Source organism: Homalodisca vitripennis, chromosome 1 (assembly GCF_021130785.1).
Source record: "Homalodisca vitripennis isolate AUS2020 chromosome 1, UT_GWSS_2.1, whole genome shotgun sequence".
Classification (NCBI taxonomy): domain Eukaryota; kingdom Metazoa; phylum Arthropoda; class Insecta; order Hemiptera; family Cicadellidae; genus Homalodisca; species Homalodisca vitripennis.
The window spans coordinates 11868028-11889505 of record NC_060207.1 but is presented as its reverse complement, the minus strand read 5'-3'; the positions used below and the strand labels follow the sequence as shown (position 1 = coordinate 11889505).

The window sequence follows — 21478 nt, the reverse complement described above, 5'->3', positions numbered from 1 at the left end:
ATCAATAACGTACGAAGACCAACAATAAAGACATTTCTAAGTAAGTACATGAAAAACTAAACTTGCAAAGATATCAACAGGAATTTATGAGTGATTTGCAACAATCTTTTGTATGCAATAACTATGTAAATATAACGTTACAGTAATAACAAAACAACAATAAGAAATATTATGTGGTATAAAATACCAAGATGTCACATGTTAAGTAAAAAATCAACGATACTGTTCTTGAAACCATTAAGCTGGAACAAAAAATCAAGGTATGGACATACAAAGTTACCTAACCGGTTGAATCTTTTTTTGCATGCGTTAGCTTCATATATTAGTATTAACGTGCTTGTAGCCAAAAAGTTCTTTTAGCCTAGTGTGATCAGTAGAACATCTAAAAATAACACCAAGACGAGCAGCTCAAAATGATAAGGACATCCAAATAACCATTTGAAGAAACCGCGGTCCTGGTTACTCTGCAGCTCTGCTTGGGAAGTGGCTTGATTTTTGGACATAGTTAAACAGTACTCCTAGGTAGATGTAACGTATAAGTAAAAGTGTATGTTGAGCGCTCTAGTTATATTAATGCATGTTGTTTAACGAAGAAAGATAACAAGATTTTGAGAGACAAAGATTACGAGAGAAAATCACTTCAAGGTTTCTAACGGTTGAGCAGCGTTTCAGTGTTTCACTATCAAGAGAGTAAGTGGAAAGAATAGGTGCTTTAGTTTGGAGGAACGAAATACATGCTAATGTTCAGGAACATAGAATTGGCCTCACATCACTGAAGCATCGAATTTAAAAAATCCTGAATCACACCACAATCATTCCAGGATACGATCTATCAGAAGAGCTTTATATCATCAGCGTAGAGAAAACAGCCCACTTGACATGTGCTCCAAATGTGATTAATAAATATATTTAAAAAGAGCAGGAGTGAGGTGCGTATCCTGGTGAACCCTTGAGGTAGTAGAAAACTTAGAGGATAATAGTTTACAAAATAACTTGTGAACCAGTTGAGTAGTGACCCAGTGACGCCAGGAGCCTTCGAATGGCTCACTCTGTCGAAGATTTTAGAACAGTCTAAAAACATTACATTGAGCTACGTTCTCTTATATGTAGATATCATATAATTCTGAAAGGTGAGAAGGATTATGTCAGTTAACTTTCGGGAGGTAAACCCACGCTATCTGGGAACTATAATGCATTGAAAATAGGAGTGATTTTATTGAGAACTAACCTTTCAAACCGTAACCAGATCATGTTAAATAATAATAGACCAATAATTTCCAGCATCCTTCCTTGAGCCACTCTCATGAATGGGAATAACAAATATCTGCTTCAACACGTCAGGATACACTACAGTTTTGATTGACCAATTCAAAATGGTAAGAATAAAGCCTACCACCAATTCATAGCAATCCAAGAGATCAGGGAACTCTTCAAATTTCTCACAAATGTCCAAAAGTTTTCGAGTTATTTGGAATAACATGTTTTACATGATGGGCATACCCCCTAAAGCATTGCTTAGTCAAGTCACGACTTAGTTTGCTAAGCCTAGAAAATTCTTTATTCACTATGTGATCTCGTGTCCACTTATTATTTTGAATCTTCTTCCTTATTACAAGATGTTTTAGTTCTCTAGAAAATCAAGTAGAAAAGTCTATTGAATGTTATTTCTTTTTAGGAGTGTGTCTAAGTGCAATAGTCCACAGCTTGTGGGTAAAATGTATAATATAATGTTTACATCTATGGAGTTGACTGAAAGAAGACCTGTTTGTAACAGATCCTTTAACACTTCATTCAGATTGCATCTTCGGAAGTCAGATAGAAGTTGATGGGAGACTAAGAGGTGGATGATGAACATTACCTTGCACTATTGGCATGGATTCCTGAGCAACGACCAGGTCTATTGCGGAAAACAAGAGATCTATTGTCACTACTCTTGATACAACACAACGATTGTGTTGTATAAAATTTAAATAGTTCGCCAACTGCAGAATAACCTAGAAAGTACTATGCTTAACCATATCGTTGTCATTCCATTTGACATTGGGTAAGTTGAAATTATCAGCCATCAAAACTTTAGATCAGGTTGATTAGTGCAAATCACCTCCTCAACAGCTACACAATTACCGAAATGTTGTGCATGGCTTCTTTAACATTCTCGATAAAAACCAGTAGGTATACTAGGAAGTATTTATACGCAGCCTAATAATATCTTAGTACAATAGCTTATCCACATCTAAGATCAGTAAGTTTTTATGTGAGACCTTTGATATTATGATAATACAAGGAAATATGTGGTTGTACGCTGAAGCTTACCGTATTAGTTTATGTATGTGTAATGGTGAATTTACCATTGCTATACTTCATCGTAAGGCCTCTCTCTTTTGCTTGAATCCGTCGTGCTAGTTCTATATGCATATCTTTAAGGTTGGTTTTTAGTTTATGAAGGTATCTTGTGTCATAACATGGATGAATCAGACAATGACGAATCATATTCAGAAATCACTTTTGAATTTTTCTCATTCGAATTCTTTAAGGTATGCGTTCTACATTTCGGAACAATTTTAATGGGTCTCTTTTTACCACTAGAATGTTTCCCCAACCGGTAGAATTATCGTAAATATGTTTTCCTGAGATTGACAGCTGCCAATACAGTGTTCACATTCAATCTGTTATAGTTTTTATTTTATGATCTCACTGTATGTAAAAATGGGAGAGCGACGTGCACGTTAATGGTTAATCTACAGTTAGCTGTCAAATCATGCAGTCCATTTAATCAGCTGTTAGCTGGCCAAGGAAGCAGACCAACCAAACCAAAGGAATGAGAAGAAAACAAAAGTACATAAACCAGAAAGTGAAATGATTCGAAGAATTATTTGTGGGGTAGAATTTCATTGTATTGTGAATTGATCGACGATAAGATGTAGATTGGATCGTTTTACTCAGTTTTATGTCGTCTGGGAATTGTAGTCATTTGTTTATGTTTAACGATGAATATGACAGGTAAGATTAGAATTTAAGAGAGATAGGCCTGCGTAGTTTTCTTAAATCAGCATGGATGTATTGTTTCTATGGCTATTTGTGTTAACATTTGACAAATTCAGTAACCTTATTATATATTTGGGGTGACTAATTTTAAAATTCTCAAAACTTAAATGGCTATGAATATTCAAGTGTGATTTATGTCTATCAGAAATATACTAAGTCTAGTCCTAGGTCTGTGTAATAAGTAGGCTTATACCTTACATAGGATAATGTTAGGGTTAGTCTTCATTTTTTGAGGGCTAAAGTGGATATTGTGTTGTTTTGCGGTCATTTTAGCCTTCTTTAACTTATAATGATCAAAACATGTGACATCAGTAAAATTTACTGCTGGAATTGCAGTCTATTAATTTATTCTTAGCTTACATTTTATGTGTCCTCCCAAATATATATTTAGTGCCTTGATATTCAAAAGCATTCTTTAGTAAGTAATTGGCCTACTTCAGCTAATTCACATTATTTATTATGTTCTCAAAAAGAAAATGTTCAGAAAGTGAATTTAGAAAACAATTAAATTGAAAGTCCTAAAAAAAAACAAAAAAACATTGTAAATGGAACTAGCATTTCAACGGACTGACTAATGCCTCCAGCCATGGGCGCAGTTTGCAGTAGCTTCTTCTGCACCTCAGAGAGAAATTATATATTTTTGCCACAATTACAAAAACAAATCCGGCTGCAATGTAATAAGCGGCCACCAACACAATCGGATGATGATTATTGAATGATTCGAATCATCAATATTTAGTCATAATAATAATAATAGTCATAATACTTTATTTACATATTCGTCAAGAACAATAATTGCGTCAAGTTACACATAGGTTAAAATATCTTAATACAAGGTGTAAAATAAAATAATTTAAATTAACATAAGTATATAAAATTGTATTTTATTCAGTGTACGCTTGAGTTCCTCTCCAATTAAAGAATTCTGCCAGTATGTAGAACGGTCAGTCCTGAAGCCATTTTTTTACTCGCTGAGCAACCTGTCTCCTGTTAGTCCTTTTCAGGTCTTCTGGCAGGTTGTTCCACATTTTCGCCTCCATGTAGCATGGTCTCTTTCCAGTTGCATTGAGGGTGTGTGCAGGAAGGCAGATATTGGTTGCATGTCGTGTATTATAGTTATGTATCGGGCATTCGTTCTGATTTATTCTGGAGCCATTGTATAGATGTACTTAATGACTTCAAAAATGTAAAGGTTTACTATTGTTAGGATTTGTAACAGCCTGAAGGTCTCCCTACAAGATTCTCTGTGCTGGAGGTTTCCTAGACTTATTATTGCTTTTTTCTAAAGAATAAACTACAATTTTATAGCGGAGTTGTGACTCAAATAGCGCGTAGTAGGCGGTCTTAGCTGTTTCCATGTTGCTTATGTTCTTCATTTATGACCATTCAAAGGATTCAAAGCAAAATATCTGACCAAATAACGTAATAGATAATTCAAAGAACAATATGGTTTTGCTAGTTTTCAATCTTAGAAATTAGTGTCTAAATATTAATATAATTTACAAATTAAAATGAAATATATGATTAATATAATTACAAAAAAAAAACATTCAATTACCTTATGTATTTTCAAGGACAAACGTGACTGCTTGTGAAACAAAGAAGACACATACGTCACTGTTCTTGCCGCCATTAGTCAATAACAAAACACATGATTTTAATCTTGAATTTATTTCCAGACACGTTTTTACTTTGAATAAATTTTGAACAATAATGTTTTATGCTTTAAAAATGTTAGTATAGAGAAGAACATAGGAATAGAAGAACATATCTATAGGAAATGAATTTGTTTCAGATTACATAAAATAACTACTAAACCTTATTTTAAGTCTGTTTGAGCAGCGTAGTACTTACGATTACTTTAACTAATCTGAAATGATATTTCTGCAGGTAATGGTGCCGTCAAAACTAATTCATTAATTAAAATGTCATAGTTTGTTTAATTTCAACTAGAATAGTACATCATTTTTGGTGTATTCAAAATACCAAATTTAGAATGTTCGAAAAAAACACGAACATCATTGCTTTTGCCGCCTTTTTTCCTAAGGGAAAGAGATGGTTGTCAATCTGAGACTTACAGAAGCCGATTTGATTTGAGAGCTGCTGTTCTCTGACGTCATTGAGGCTGACAAGATATGCCCCTAGGAATCTTTTTCAAATTTTAGCCAAATATGCTCTGCTGATTCCTCCGCTTCTCCACAGAGTCTCCATTCATCAGTCCGGCTAAGGCTCACCTTTATGAGGAGTTTTCTAAAGGGACTGTGCCTTGTCAGTATCCCCATTATCATTCTTATATCTTCCTTACACTGATCGAGGAAAGATGCCCAACCTTTAGCATAAGGAGAGATAAACATTTTTGATTGTCTTAATCCTACTCCAATTAAAGTATCTTGTCCTCTTTTCCCAATCTTTTACAAGAGCTTTGCTGTAGGAGAAAGCTATCCGGCTCTGGCCCCACCATAGAGGACTCTGCTCCATGTTTGGCGAGGATTTGCTTTTTCATTACTATGAATGCCCTCATGTCCCGACACCCAACCGAGTGTTACTCTATTTTTCTTAGCATTTATTCTTGCATTCCCAGACTGCTTTTGAATCAAACAAACAGGTATCAAGTGCCTTCAGTGCAGCCTGGCTATCAGAAAGTATTAAGCATTTTGCTCCTTTTTGCCTCATTTATATTATCTTCTAGCGCATGATTGTGTTGCCATGACTTCCACTTGGAAGACTATGGTGTGTTTTCCTAGGAGTACTGCTAGGTTAACTCCTGATCCGTATATTCCGAATTCTGCCCTAGAGTCAAGGCGTGAACTATCTGTGTAAAACTTCTGGACTCCTTTTGTAGGGTAGGCCACCTTTTTAATCCATTTCTCTCTTTCTTCAATAGAGTCAATAACCAAAAAAAGGATTTTACTTTGAATTTATTTCCGACCACGATTTTACTTCAAATAAACTCTGAATAATAATGTCGAAGTGAATTAAGTTTTAGGTCTTTAAAATGATATTGTAGAGAATCTATACTTTTATATGTAATAGTTATGTATCATGTATTTATTTCAAATTGTATAAAATAACTAAACTGTATTAAAACTACTCTTGAGTCGCGTAGTACTTATGATTACTTCACAGGGTAGACATGTGTGATAGCATTGAAAAAAATGCTCGAATGATATCACCTCCAATAATCATTACTTCTTGTAGATACATATATTCTGCAAGATGATCAGCTATGCAGTCTTTTCTGAGACCAGTTTTTAAGGATTTCTTTGTAGCTCTCCAATTAGATTCTATAGTTTGGATGTTTGTTAGAAGTTAGTGGATCTACTAAGTTTGTATTTAAAACATTCTTTAATGTTTAAAAATACATTTTGGCCAACATCTGCACATTCATCGCCATTGTTCTTTGCGTTATCACGTACGTTACTCACTATCTAAACGAAATAACAATAGCTAGCAATGAGGTCACTAGCCTACTCAGTACATAATTAAATAAAACAGCTAGCAATAATTAATTATGAATATCTGAAGGCTAATGTTGTAATCCATAGTATCGATATTTAAAATCGATAATCATAATTTGATTTTGGTGGTGGCCGCTAATTATACTGCAGCCAAAATCATTACTGTACAAATAATAATAAATGACTGCAGTATAACAAGCGGTCATCAACACAATTGAATCGTGATTATCGAATCATCGATATTCATGACCATCTAAAAAAAAAAAAACGAAACAAAATGTCTGATCAAATTATATAATAATAAGTACTTTAAATAACAGTATAGTTCTGCTGGTTTTAAGTATTAGAAATTAATTAATTAACAATAAACAAATAACTATGTTTATCAAATGTTACAAACAAAACAATAACATTTACGTACCTTTTACTATTTCCAAGGATAAATGTGTCTGACTACTTGTGAAACAAAGAACACACGTACAATTATATCATCATTCTACTTGTCACAGTTAGTCAAATACCAAACGTAATTTTACTTTGAATTAATTTGGAACAATAATGTCGAACTGATTTAAGTTTTAGACTTTTAAAATCATATTATAATGCAGCTATACTTTTATATGTAAAAGAAATGTATTAGTTTCAATATATATAAAATAACTACAATTTATTTAAACTATGTTTGAGCAGCAAATTACAGTTACTTTAGCCAAACTGAAATGGTGTTTAAAAAGTCATAGTTTGATTCAAACTAAAATAGTACGCGATTTTCAATATTTAATTATACCAAACTTAGAATTTTTAAAGTTAGTCTTTTCAAGTGTGTTTTTTTATACATCATATTTGTTCAGGCTTTTCCTGAAGCCAAACACAAACTGGACAATGTTTAAAGGAGCAGTCATTATCTTGCAACGATTTTAAACGTTGTTAAATGTTTTAAAATGTTTTGAGACAACAACTGCATGTTTATTGTCGTTAAATAAATGAAAAGAAAGCAGCTGGCAATGATGTCACTAGCCTACTTGGTACATAATTAAATAAAAGCAGCTGGTAATGATTAATTATCAATATCTATAAAAGTCAAACATTGTATTGTATAGTAATGATATTTATAATTGATAATCATGATTCAATTATGTGGTTTGCCGCTTATTATGCTGCAGCCTAATAAATTATTCAGCCTGCTACATTATGCTACGAAAGATAACAATTCACAGTCCAATCAACAAGTAGCTATATCCTATGCCAGGTATAATAAAACAACTAATACTAAGACATGTCCAAATCAACAATATAACTTGCATAGCAATTCACATTTCCGTATACATTTATACCGGTGAAGAAGGAATACACCAACATCATATACGATTACAATATAAATAAATGATGAGTATTTCAGATAAAGAGTTAAATCTTTGTTAGGCCTCTTTCACACACATCGAATTTGGACGTCCGATATTTTATCGACCGTCCAAATTCCAATAGTGGCGCATAGAAGTAAACGGGAGCTTTCAGACTAGACGATCTCTGAACGGCAACGATAAAATACCGTTTAGCAGCCGTCCACTGCCACTGCAGACCAATGGCACCGTGCCATTGCCGTCCTTACAGTGGCGTACGTGTCCATTCGTGTGCTTCCAGACATATCGATATTTTACCGTCCGTCCTCACTTCTCACTGCGCCTTCTCCCTGTGCAGTGCACATCTTTAGGACTAATCAAGTTAATTTATAAATTGTACACATGAATTAAATTAACTCTGAAGAGTTGCATTGTAATATCGATGAAACTTCAGCCCTTGACGTAAGTATAAACAGCTTGTAGCTCATAACCAAAGTTTTTTTTAATACCAGATTTTAAATTAATTGAGTTTGACGCATCACATAAAACAAGATTGTTTCATGTTGAAAACCTTTCTCTTTTCAAATAAATAAATTTAAACAAACATTTGTATTATCATTATTAATTAAAATTTAGCTCTAAAACATGTTAGTTAGAATTTTTAATAATTTGTTACTTACCTTAACGAAATAGCAAGCCTTTCCTGTGTGGGAATACAATTCATCATTTTAGTGTTTTCATGTTTGATGACATCTTTTAACTTCTCGTGAAGTTCATCAAACGAAACCGTAGACATTCTAAAGAAATTAAAAAACTTATTTCCATCACGTCGAAGTTCTTCAAAAAGGGTGTGAAAAGTTCCCAACTGTTCCCTTGTTTTATTAATCGGATGTATCCAGCACTTCCGCTTAATCCTGCGACGCTTTATACGGCAGTATAGGAACCACATAGCCACAACACGTTTTTTATTCATTAGAGAGAAGCAATACAACACTCACTACAGCACACCATATAGTCGAATAACTTTCTGAACGGTAAAAAAATCGATGTGTGTGCAAGCGGCACCCAAATGATAAAATATCGCCCGTTATTTTATCGGACGTCCAAATTCGATGTGTGTGAAAGAGGCCTTAGAAGACAAAGATAAAGATACAGAAATTTGGAGATAAAAAATTTTATTTCTATCTGTCTGTTTGCATGATATCTCGAAAACGAACTCATCTGTAGACTTGAAATTGTGCATGAGGCTTCATTTCTATATGAAGAACACTAATTTCGATGATGGTACAATCATACCATATGAATTGGCTGAGCGTTAGCTAATATTCATACATTAGTCTTGTGGGTAACCGGGTGGCAAGAGAAAATAGCAGAGTAAGTAAATTTGTAAACAAACTCAATATACCCATAAGACATAAAAACATGACATATTAACACATGTAGCTCAACTATCCCAACATATACAACGTAATTCTTTAGTGACTTTGTGCATAGACTTTTGCTACTTAAACACTTGTATGAGAACCAATTTAATAAACAAAAATATGAATGTCTCATGTATCAATATATGCAGAGAAAGATTTTATATGTAGACTTTAAATTATGCATGAAACTTTATTTCTATGTGAACAGCTTACTGTACGTGTTACTATTACTACATGAGCCATGGTAATCAAATGTGGTTATAAATCGGCCATAACTAAGACTTTATTTACGCTTATTTAAGAGTAATAGGTTTATTTGATCAATCCCAATCATTTAGAGATTTCTTTGGACAGTTTAACTTGATGACTTTTACAAGCTTATACTTGCTTGAATACATGTCATTTGTTTTCAAAAACAAACACCTATTCCCTGTAAAAGAGTCACCGCACAATCTTAGCAGTACTAACTCATTCGCTCTCCTAAACCACTCAAAAACTTATTTAAAAAACAAATTTTTTATTCTGGTATCAAATTTTACAATAACTTGCCATGTGGGCTCAAGGAGGCCGATTAGTGCTTTCGAAATAAGCTTCTACTTTGTCAGTTCAAAAAGAATATTATAGTACTCATTGCTTTTTAATTTATAAGGATTTTTAGTTCTTTAACTGATGGAGATAGTAGCTCATTCTTAGAGTGTTGAGTATTTTAACCATTATTGTGGATGTTTGTCTTAAACAGTACAACGTTTGACTTTAATGTCATGCAAAAGGCATATCTTAGAACGCCTTTATATTTTGCTGATACATCAATACAACCTTGATTCAGAATCCTATTCAGGCCAAGTCTGTCCCAGTATTACAAGCTAAAATAGCAGACAGACAAAGTTCTTTTACACATTTATTTCAATCAGCACTAGAAAATCTAGAAAGTACTGGGTTGTTTTGGTTTGACATCGATTAGCCCATTAGGCTCTCTGCAGTGGTCAAGAATTTTATTGTGTTAGAAATGTGTTCTACGCTATACAAATGGGTAAACTTAGATGATAGTCAATAAATAAACACAGTGTTGGAATGTATTCCAAGACATGAATAGCCAAAGAATGTGAAAAATATTGGCAAATATTTATAAATTAATTTGATGTCTTAACATCAATATTATTTAATATTTTGAAATAAATTTACTCAATAAATCATACTAGACTTTACTAAATCAATATAATGAATTCGAGAGCTATCTTTGTACCAGTCTCAAATAGAAAATATAATATATAAAATAGATATGCTTATGGGTATTGAAATGTGCAATTACTTCACCATTTTGAAAGAAGAAACAGAAGAAAATTACAGAGAAAAGAGGCTTTGGCTAACTTGTAATAAGAAATCAGCAAAAGATTACTTTTTTATATACATTTCATTTACTAAATTTCATCCAGAATCAGTTGTTATTTGCCAACTCCCAATAGTATATAGCCTATCTTATACATATTATGTGAGAAATACAAGAGGTTGCATTTATCAACATCTAAGATTTGCTGAAATCTGTTGTATTTGGTGTATAAACCATAAAAACAGTTTAATAATTATTATCCATTACATTACAATGATTTTAAGTGACCAAAGTAAGTAGATTTTATAAAACTTTGTACAGGAGTGTCTACAGCTTTAGGGTGAAATATTTACCAAAACCTTTCATTTCATAAATTTACTCTATATATTTTTTATCATAACACGTACAAACACTCAATAAAAAAAATAATAAAAAATAGAGTTATAACTGGCTTGAAATTTAATGGGAAGCTAAAATTATCATTAGGATCATTGCCAGGCACTAGAAGGGCATTCATTAGTTAGAGCAGCTACTCGTAGACTATTTAAAGAATCATAACATTGTAAGGGTATACGCTCAGTAGAACTTCATTACGCAGACATGTACTGGGTTATAATTTGATTCCTGTTCGTCCACAACATCTTTACCTATAACATTAGTTGTTTTTTATATTATAATATTTTGTTTTGCTTTTGTTCTTTTTTAATTTGTTTTTATAATATCATAAATCTATTCACAACTATTGTTTATATGTACAAGGTATATTTTTATGTCCATGTTTGTCCAAAAGTCTTTAAGTACTTATTAAGGTAGTTTCTTTATGGTTTCAATTTCAACATAAATCTCTTCATGTTCAAGAAGTGTCTAGTAAACTATTATATTATGCATCAAGGACTCAGGGGAAGTTCTAAAGTAAAAATCTCAAATTATAAATTTTACTGTAATAATACAGTAAACTGTTGTAGTACAAATATAGGTTAAAATAAAAATATTTTTCTCACAACCCTTACTAAAAAAAGTCAAAAATATATTTCTTAACCATGATACAGAATTATGGTTATGGTCATATTATATTATATATTAAACAAGACATAAATTAAACCATGCCAATCTTTACTGATGACAAAAAAAATAAGTAGCTATGTTTGAAGTGTATATTTTATGTAGAAACTTTTTCTAATGGCAAAATCAAATATGTTTTTATAGTAAAAATATTATATTATTATTTCATTTGATCGCTTTTTAATTTTCAACATTAGAATTATGTTTATTTTCAGATCAAAAATACATGTACCACATAAAGGAAAATAATTTTATTGTAATATAGTTTCTGTTTATAATGTTTACTATGTTCGTGACAATGTTTATTGTACACTTGTGTATTTAATGACAATAAAGCTTCTTGATATAAAATAAAAATATAAACACTATGTACGTATGTATTAAACCAAAGGCAATGTTATTGGAAAATCCTAAATTATTGTTCTAGTTATGTGCAAATTTCATGTTTGCAGTTTTATTAGTAAAACTGTGCAAATGCCTCATTAAACCGGTGTTTTTTGCTGGCAAATCTAATTTGTGTCTGTCAACCAAAGACAATCTTAGTAGTGCAGATTTGAAACTGATTTTTTCTTGCTATATACAGTGAGTAGTGATAATAGTAATGACAGCCATGATGATGTATCTTAATGGATACATGCCAAGTACAGGGTTAAAGTGAGAGTACACCACTAAGGTGTAAGTGATGTGTCTATGGCAAAGTTAATGGGCTGTTACGGGTTAAAAGTCTCATGGTAGTTGAAACTTGTATAATTCTTTAAATTTTAAACTATAATGCCTTGTTTTTTCCAGCTAGTTGACTTAGCGGTTTGAGTATGGGTGAAGAAGTCGACAACATTGAGCTGTTTCAGCTGAATCGGGTGGCAACAGCTACTAAAATATGTTTGTCAGCATTCAACAATGTCTCGGTTCACCAGTCATTAGCGTTGGTATTAGAGTGAGTATTTAGACTGTTTGGTTCATCCATTAAATATATATATATATATATATATATATATATATATATATATTTTAATAATGTAAAATTATAATATCATTAATGTGGTGGAATCTCAGTTACATGTTAGAAACATTTAACTGTGGATTGAAACTATAACTTCTTAGAATTCTAGTGGTATTTTGTAAATAAAACTAAAATTTACTGTGTTAAATAGGCCTAATTAAAGTGAAGTAGAGGAGAAAGTGAGACGAGAAATCAAATTCAGTAAGGTGAATCCGGTTATGACACCGGTTATGACTGATGGAAAATCATTGGTTTTGCATGTTTTATGCATTAATAATAATTTAGTTAATTCACGTCTTCACATACCACATTTTGTCTCAAGCTCTGTGATCATGATTCTATGCGATAGCCAAGTGTCACTCTTATCAAACGACATTGTACATCAACAGTTTTGCAAGGATTAAACTAAGAAAGATGAGTTGGAGGTGATAAGACTTGTGGAGTGAAAGTAGCTAAGTGTATCTTGATGTTTCATTGAAGAAACAAACAGATAAGATACACTAATCAAATAATAACAATCAACTATTACTAATGTCAAATTCCAATGTGAATGTGTGTATTGGCAATCTGGTGTAGATTATGTTACCAAGTTGGTTTTGTTTTTATATTGATTAGTTTAATCTTTTGCTGTAGAAGTGCATGGGAATTTCCTACTACAATACAATGGTCTAATAATAAAGCTACAACAACAAATAAAATACTTGTTAATAGGAAAATAATCCTCTTTTACTTTCTCGTACATAAGAATACTTGCTACTGGAGACAACCATGTTATGATCCCAAAAATAAACTTTTTATTTTTAGAGTAGGCCTAAATGTTTGTTTAATGGTTGTCCTGATAAAAGTTTTATTTTTAATTGTCTGTTGATCAATTTGTGTGTGTGAGGACAGGAATGTGTGTAAACATTGCTAGTAACTTGAAGAAAGAATTGATTTGTTCAAATTTGACGTGCAGTTGTAATTAGTAATAAATACTCAGATTAGTTAAATTGCTTATCACATTTTAATGATAGTAATTTTTTTAATAAAATTCTTTTGTTTTGTTGGAGTATTAAGGATTTTTAACAATTCATCATAATAATTTGGATTGAGTTCACTCCATACTCTACATAATGGCAGAATTCCCCATTTCCATAAAATAAAAGTCATGAATTCCCATTCACTTTTAATAAAAGTCTGTTTAAAAATTATAAAAGAATTATAATTCTGGGCAATTTAAGGCATATAGAAGCAAGTGGATGGTTGTTTTGTGAAATCTGAATTGTAGTTTTCCCTTTAATTGTTGTTTTTTTTATTTTTTTATTCTCTAAGTGTAATAGTGCATTGTGTGATATATTTAAACCATTTTAAGTACTAACAGATGTTTGTCTTATAAAATTAATTGAAACTCTAGAGGTACCTATACAGTTTGAATATTAGGTAAAATATTAATAAAAACCTTTACATGTACTGTAACTTTGGATATCAAAGTTACCCAAATTCAGCTATGATATTATACACTTGCTTTCCAATTGAAATTAAGGAGATATGGTTGTTAATGAATCTTGCTAGTGTGTGCCCAACACCACCATGAACGTAAGGTGGCTTTATAGCATTGTCAGTAAGGCAGTGGAAAAATAGTACCGGTTAGTAGAAGCAAGCTATGGGGAGCTTGTCCCAAAAGAGTTACAAATAACTCTGGTGGTGTTTTGTGAGGAAAGTTGTATGAAATGGTTTCATTTTATTTGTGCTGGTAGAAAAATAAAAGATTATTCATTTTCAAAAAGTGAGAACCAAATTTTGTGTGTGACAAATGTAAGCAGAAATTCGGAACAAGGTGAAAGTGCTGCGAGTGTTTCTCATGTTATTATAAGTCCAGTGAAGAAGAAGATAGTAATAGCAATAATCCTTGTGACTGTAATTTTCTTATAAAAGTTCTAACCAATCAGATTTTTGAGTAGGCATTGGTTCTAAATAGTCATACTGAGACAATTGGTGACATTTTATCTATTGACAGTAATGTGATGTCCTATTCTAAAATTGTAAAATCCGCTCCCAAAAATACAAACTATTTTATTCAACCAAAACTTTAAAACAGGGTTTAACCACAACCTAGGCCATAATCACACAATGCCAAGGAACTCGGTAAGTATAAAGTGAGTTTCAGTAAATTTTGATTACCAAAATATGCCTTTCTAACAAAAATATGTTTATTGGAAAATTATGGCTGACCTGAATATATATATATATATATATATATATATATATATATATATATGTGCTATGTATATCGGAACATAAGCTTTCTTCTGAGAAACTAAATGTGTACTCAAACATTCGTAGCCAAACTCTGGGCTTATGGTTACTGCCACTCCTTGGAGATTCATGGTGGTGTAGCTATATATTCAAGGTTATCACCTGTACAGATTAAGGTGCAATAACCTCTCTATTGAACTGGACTGTTCAATAAAATAATGGTTCTCAATAAAATTATAGTTAAGCGATTCAAAAGTTATACATTTTAAATACTGTACCATAAATGTGTATTTATGATAAGAACTTAATTTTAGATATATTGAGGATTTAGTCAAGTAGCATTTATGCTTTAACACTTTATAAGAGAAGGATGTTGGTAAAGCCAGTATATTCCTGATGCCTTCATGAAACTGTAGGTGTATTGGGTTTTTTTGCAAAGCTTAAGTATTATGAATCCCATCTTGAAGCTGGCAATGCAGAATTATTGGTGAAGCCTGATTTATCCCTAATAATACAATGGGCTCTTTCAAAAGTAATCTCTTTTCCCTTACAGCACCGGTAGTAGTGGGGTAGCTCTCTCTCTCTCTCTTACACACTGGCGCAGGCAACAAGTCAGGTGTGTCAGTTAGAAGGTCGTACAAACATTCGTTCATTTTCTATAGCTTTGCAAAATGTGTGCCATAATTGAATTTCCCAGTAAATTCGAATTGCGTAGCGCATTCTGCAATGAGGTTTATTTCAACAAAATAATATCCAGCGACAGCTATTCAAAGGGAACTTTTTGCTATTTATGGGCCAAATGTCCCCCAGGAGAGTTCACTTCTGGCTGGTTTATACCTTTCAGCAAAAACCAATGTGTCACTGAAATCTGGGCAACCGTATGGATGTCCAGGAGTGGCACATCACTATCCGCAAATGTCGAGATTGTGGGGTGCAAGGGTAATTTGATAGGTCTAGTCTACTGCGAGAGATGACTATTGGAATTTTTTGGATTCGTGCCCTAAAACTCAAAGGTTCTTGCTAGACTTGAGATTAGTGCCCTAAATTCTTCCTCATGGATCTCGACAGGAGGTGGCCCCTACCCCCAACCTTACCCGCCCAGAATATCCTGTTACTCCAGAGTAGCACAAAGGTCTTTATAGGACTAGGTGCAATTTTCTAAGCTTCTTGTCCTAAGAGAACAAAGGGCCATATGGGTGAAGGGAGTGTGCGTGGATGGGTTAATTTGTTTAAAAGTGGCAGGATCAGTGATGATGGATGGACTTGTTGACTAGATCAATGAAACAGTCAGAGAAGATTGACGTCTCACAATCTCTTGAACATTCAGATACATTTCCAGGACTAGTTCATGGTGGTAACAGAGAGGTTTGTTCACGTTGATGAACTCAAGGACACTGTCACTGGCTGGCTAAAGACGCAGGTGGAAGGATTTTTTTGAAGAAGAAATTTTAAGTCAGTCAAAAGATATGATAAGTGCTTAAACCTTAATGGAATTTATGTATAAACATAGATGAATTATCTAGTTTTCTAATGAATGTAAGAAAATATGTAAATCTGATTGGGTATATTTTTTAATAATGGCGGTTACATTGGAATAACCCTTGTAGATTAGCAAGAGAGACATATTAACTTGATCAGTAAAATGTAGCAGAAATGGTAAAAAACTGTTAAGTAATGTTAAGCAGTAGTGTATAAGAATTGGGAGAAATATCCTATATATGTGGTTTCATTTATTTGTAGATGTGGAGATATACTGTTCTACGATAACCCTTCGTCACAAGATCAGCCCACAATCCGATGTATTCCCTGGCATGATGATCCACAGAAGAAAATTGAAGCTATAACTTTTGACCCCTCCTCCGGAAACTGGTTACTCATCGCTTGTAAGTAAATTTACTCTATTATTTATTTGATTTTAAATCTCAAGGTGGAATTTACACTAAGAACAAATTTGAAAATTTAAATAATGAAAGATTTCACATACATTTATAATACGAGATTAAGTACAATTTCACGTTGTGTTGAAGGCAATGACGGTTCCATGCATCTGGTGCCAACACAGCTCCCGACGTCAGTGGAGGTAATGGACCACGATTGGTCTCTAGATGATGTCACCCACCTACCTCCCTTGTGTGGCTTCAGCAAAGTGTATGATTTCTACCCCTCAGCTGTGGCATGGTGGGATAGAACTGTTGGTGAAGGAAGATGCCAGTAAGTATAAATAGATTTATTACATTTAAAACAATAGAAAGTTTAAATACAATAGAATTTTGATGAACTGGTAAAGTAAAGATGTCTTATTTTAACTGTCTGTGTGGGATCAAAGCTACCTGCTAGGATCGATGTTTTTAAATTTTTAAATAAGTTCATGTCAAATTCAATATCTATATTGATTAAATTTCTAAAGTTTGGACCTAAGAATAAGCGTATTACAAAAGTTCTAAAGAAAATTAATTGCCAGAATCCCTTCAAATGTCACGTCAGTAGAATGGTATTGTATGAATAATTAAATAATTCTCTCTCTTCAAACAACTTTTTTTAACAGTACTTTTCCTCCTTTGAAGATTTAGCTAAATATCTATACAGTGGGTGAAGCGAATAAAATTTAGTAGTCAGAGGAACAACTACAAAGTAATAGCATTTCATTGAAAAAGGTGAATAAATAAATGCCCAACTAATAGGTAGTCACTATTACAGGATATCTGGAAAAATTGTAGTTGTTACATCCTTATTATCTATTAAACCATATCATGTAGTATTTATTTTATTAATGAATAGCTTGTATTACTTGCTGGTTGTTTTTATTTAACCCTTTTAACCCCGACGTCTGTATTATATGGAAGTGGTAAAAATGGCTTCAACTCCAGATGTCCATATAGTGCAGACGTGCACTTATATTATTATTTTACTAGTCACCTATTTTACCAAATGCTTTGAAATTCCACAGACTTGTGTACAAAGATGTATTGCATTGAAATACATTAGTTCGTAAAGCTTTGACTTCGTATTTTTATTTTTTTTTTTGACAGCTATATTTTTCTACGTTGTGAATTTCCACCTTGCTCATGTTTTTAGGTTAAAACTGTATAAAGTACAGCAGTTAAATTTTAATTTGTTATTTATTTGATTTGCAAATGATTAAAAGGAATCGTTCAAAGTCTCCCGTAAGCAAAAATACACCAATTAGTAACTTTGTTGCAAGTGGCGTGGATGTGGGCAGTGATGACGATTTGCGTGATAGCTATCTTGACATTTCTGAAAATATTTTCTACTGATGTTAATATTGTATACAAGTTTATTAGTTTTCAAATATATGCTATAAACAGTTTAAACTATTTATCAGAAATAAATTTGGGTTTATATTAAGTAGGCTACTACGAATTTCAAAACTCGTGTTATACATTTACTTGCACAGAAATGGAAAGAAGGAAAAATAACGCATCCTTAAAAAACTTGATGTTATTCAACTTATAAATAAATTAGGCCAATAGCTTTTGTTTCCATAGATTAAGAATAAAATTTAAAATAAAATGGGTAGATATTATTGTATGTCAACTTATTTTTAGCTGTATGGTTTTCATTAACAAACTTGGAATGTAAAAATTTTAATTTATTTTATTTTTATATATTTATAAAAAAAACATTTTTCAAGATATTACATATTTCATATTTCTGTAAACTACATTTAATAAGAAGTAAAATGAAGAAATAATTAGATTTATAACTTAAAAATAGCCTAGTTATGAGTTGTTTACAAAATTCATACATTTTGTCCCTAAACAGCTTTGAATTTTGGGACATCACCTGAGATAAGGTTGGGGTTAAAAGGGTCAATATTAGTTATACATAGAGATATATCATTTACTCAGTTCAGTGTATTTTAGAAACGCAAAAAACAATTAACTAGGAAACAATAGTGTTAGTGCTAGTTGTGGTGTATAGAAATAATATATTGTGTTGACAATTTTTAATTTCTATACTGGATTGTTTACAGTGTTTGTTCTATTTTTATCCTTGCAATAAAATTTATCTCTCTTAGATCTTGTCACCTTGTATTTCTACCTTTACTGAAGAGGTTTGCTCACCTTTCAATTTCTTTCTTTACCTCTATGTCTTTACTCTTGGAGCCTACTTCCTACTCTTACTTAATCCTCAGCCACTTTTTTTATGTTTACATGAGCTCCTGATGTTTGTCAGATTTTAAAAGATTTTGTACTTCATTTATAGGAGCATTGTTGTCATCGGAGGAAGGAGGGGAGAGATCATCTTTGCAAATTTAAAAACTGGTTGTGTTGTTGGACATACGGCTGTGGAGGGTGTAGTGACTACCATACAAGTCTGTAGAGATGATACACTACTTGATTTGCCTCCTGTGTTTCTCTTGGTTAGTTGACTTCTACTTCTGATTGTTATCTGTAATCACTCTTCTTTAAAAAAGTTTAATTTACGTTTGTAAGCAATAATTAATCACTGTGTTTGTACATTATACAGAATCTTAAAACTTGAAAAGCTCTCACTTTAATAGTTGGAGTGCAAATTTAATTTATGATTAATTCTTTTCTTAAATATATTCCATCAAGGGAATACATGCTAGTTTTGTATTTATTTCCATTTCAGATTTCCAATGAAAACCATGTTCAGTGGAAATTGGTGCTGGAAGATCGGGAAACTGGATATTTCTGGCCAATTCCATCGGAGCAATCAAGAGCCGAGTCCTCTACTTCGCTTATAAGGTACATTTGTCATAGTTGCAGCGTAATTCTATAAAGTATTTATTTTCAAACACTCTTTGAACAGTAAAGTGAGGAAAAATAAAAATTCGTTTTTAATTATTGAACTTATTGAAGTTAAGAACTCGTATACCTTTAACATATTTAAGTTAAGCATAAAAGAGGACCAGTTATAACTTGCCAAACTCTAAGGCAACAGATGGGTAGGAAAAACCTTGACCAGCTGAAATCCCTGCTCTCCATAAAAAACTGGGATGCCGTCTACAATACTGAAGATGCAGCCTATTTCAACCTCTAAGGCCGGCCACACACGTAACGGTATACATGACAGGTAAACCTGTACAGGTCACCTGAGCAGGCAAACCGGAGCGTGTGTGCCAGTCGCTGCAGGCGAAAGTGCACAGGCGAAGCGACCTGTGCAGGTCACCTGACAGGAACGGAGATTTGGTATCATGTACCTGCGCAGTCGTCATTTATACCCTAGACCTGAGTGTGTGTGTGAGTATGTCCGGTCGCCTGCGCAGTAGTTTTGTTTAGTTCAGGCTTCTTCCTGTGAAGAGAGTGTCTTTTGTCTTTGTGTTTTGTCGTTAGCGGACTATCTTGTGGCTACTGGTGCTAGTGATGTCGAATCGTAAACGTAACCAAGTAATTGAAGAGTTTATCGATATGTATAAACTCGAGCCGTGCCTGTGGCGGGTAAAAAGTAAAGAGCATCACGATCGCGAAAAGAGAGATGCAGCTTATGCGAAACTTGTGCTCAAGTTGAAAGAACTGGAACCCGATGCAACAAAGAAATCTGTGATTAGAAAGATTAATAGTTTACGAAGCAATGTGCGTAAAGAGAAAAAAAAAACGGGACATGTCAATGAAGTCTGGTGCATCATCCGCAAATAATTACGGAAGTCTGAAGGCTCACCACCCAAGTCTTTCAATAATCTTGTATGAGTGTATTCATTTCTTTTAGTAAGCCACTTTTTACTCCACATTTTACGTTTAAACTTCTTCTTCTTCTTACTGTTTAAAACCACACACAATCCCACTAAAGCTATCATATCATCTTCATCTTGTTGGCTCGCCATCTCTCAACTGAGCTAAACGTACGGTATACCGTTACGTGTGTGGACTCTAGTTTGCACAGGTATACATGACAGGTAAACCTGCGCAGGTTTACCTGTCATGTATACCGTTACGTGTGTGGCCGGCCTAACACTTTTGAAGGAGCATTGTAAACTGCCTTGGCTATATCTTGCCCACTAAGGAAGAGTTAAAAATCAAATTAAAATAAAAAAACCTATTGATTATTTTGACCAAGAATCAGCTGAGATCAAAGCTGCTTACTTATAAGCCATGAAAACTTATGAATTGACTGGACAGGTACAAGACAAAGCAACAATGATAAACATAAAAACTGCATATGACAACAAGCTAATGACATTCAGCAAAACGCTAATGCACAGAAAATAATAACTTCTAACATTAAATCAAAAGTTGTATGGAATATAATAAATACAGTAAGACATGCCAAACAACCTAGTCAAAACTGCCCTAAGCTCAACACCAATAATAAAGTTGTAGACAACCCTATTCAGGTAGCTGACCAATTCACCACTTATTGTACTCAGATAGCAGAGGTAACATAACAATAAAACAATACACAAAAGAGGATCAAATCCCTTCAAACACTCCTTAACAAACCATGTCATCTGACTCCCACAATATCAAAAGAAGTAAATCAAGTAATACACAGCCCAAAAAAACAAAACATCCAGTGGCATAGATGACTTCTCATCCAAATTTAATAAGTTTTACAAATATATAAACTAAAAACCAAACTATAAAATTGAAAAAAATCACAAG

The 21478-nt window shown here is 32.9% G+C and overlaps 1 protein-coding gene across 1 annotated transcript in view; it reads left to right on the top strand.

The window, feature by feature from the left end:
- Window positions 1-2792: 2792 nt before the first annotated feature.
- Window positions 2793-21478, top strand: part of LOC124357172 — a 66188-nt gene continuing 47502 nt past the window's right edge. The window contains 6 exon segments of the mRNA XM_046808694.1: window positions 2793-3000; window positions 12446-12590; window positions 16632-16774; window positions 16919-17102; window positions 19119-19275; window positions 19509-19624. Of these exon segments, the coding sequence (XP_046664650.1) occupies window positions 12469-12590; window positions 16632-16774; window positions 16919-17102; window positions 19119-19275; window positions 19509-19624 (722 nt within the window). The 5' untranslated portion in view covers window positions 2793-3000; window positions 12446-12468.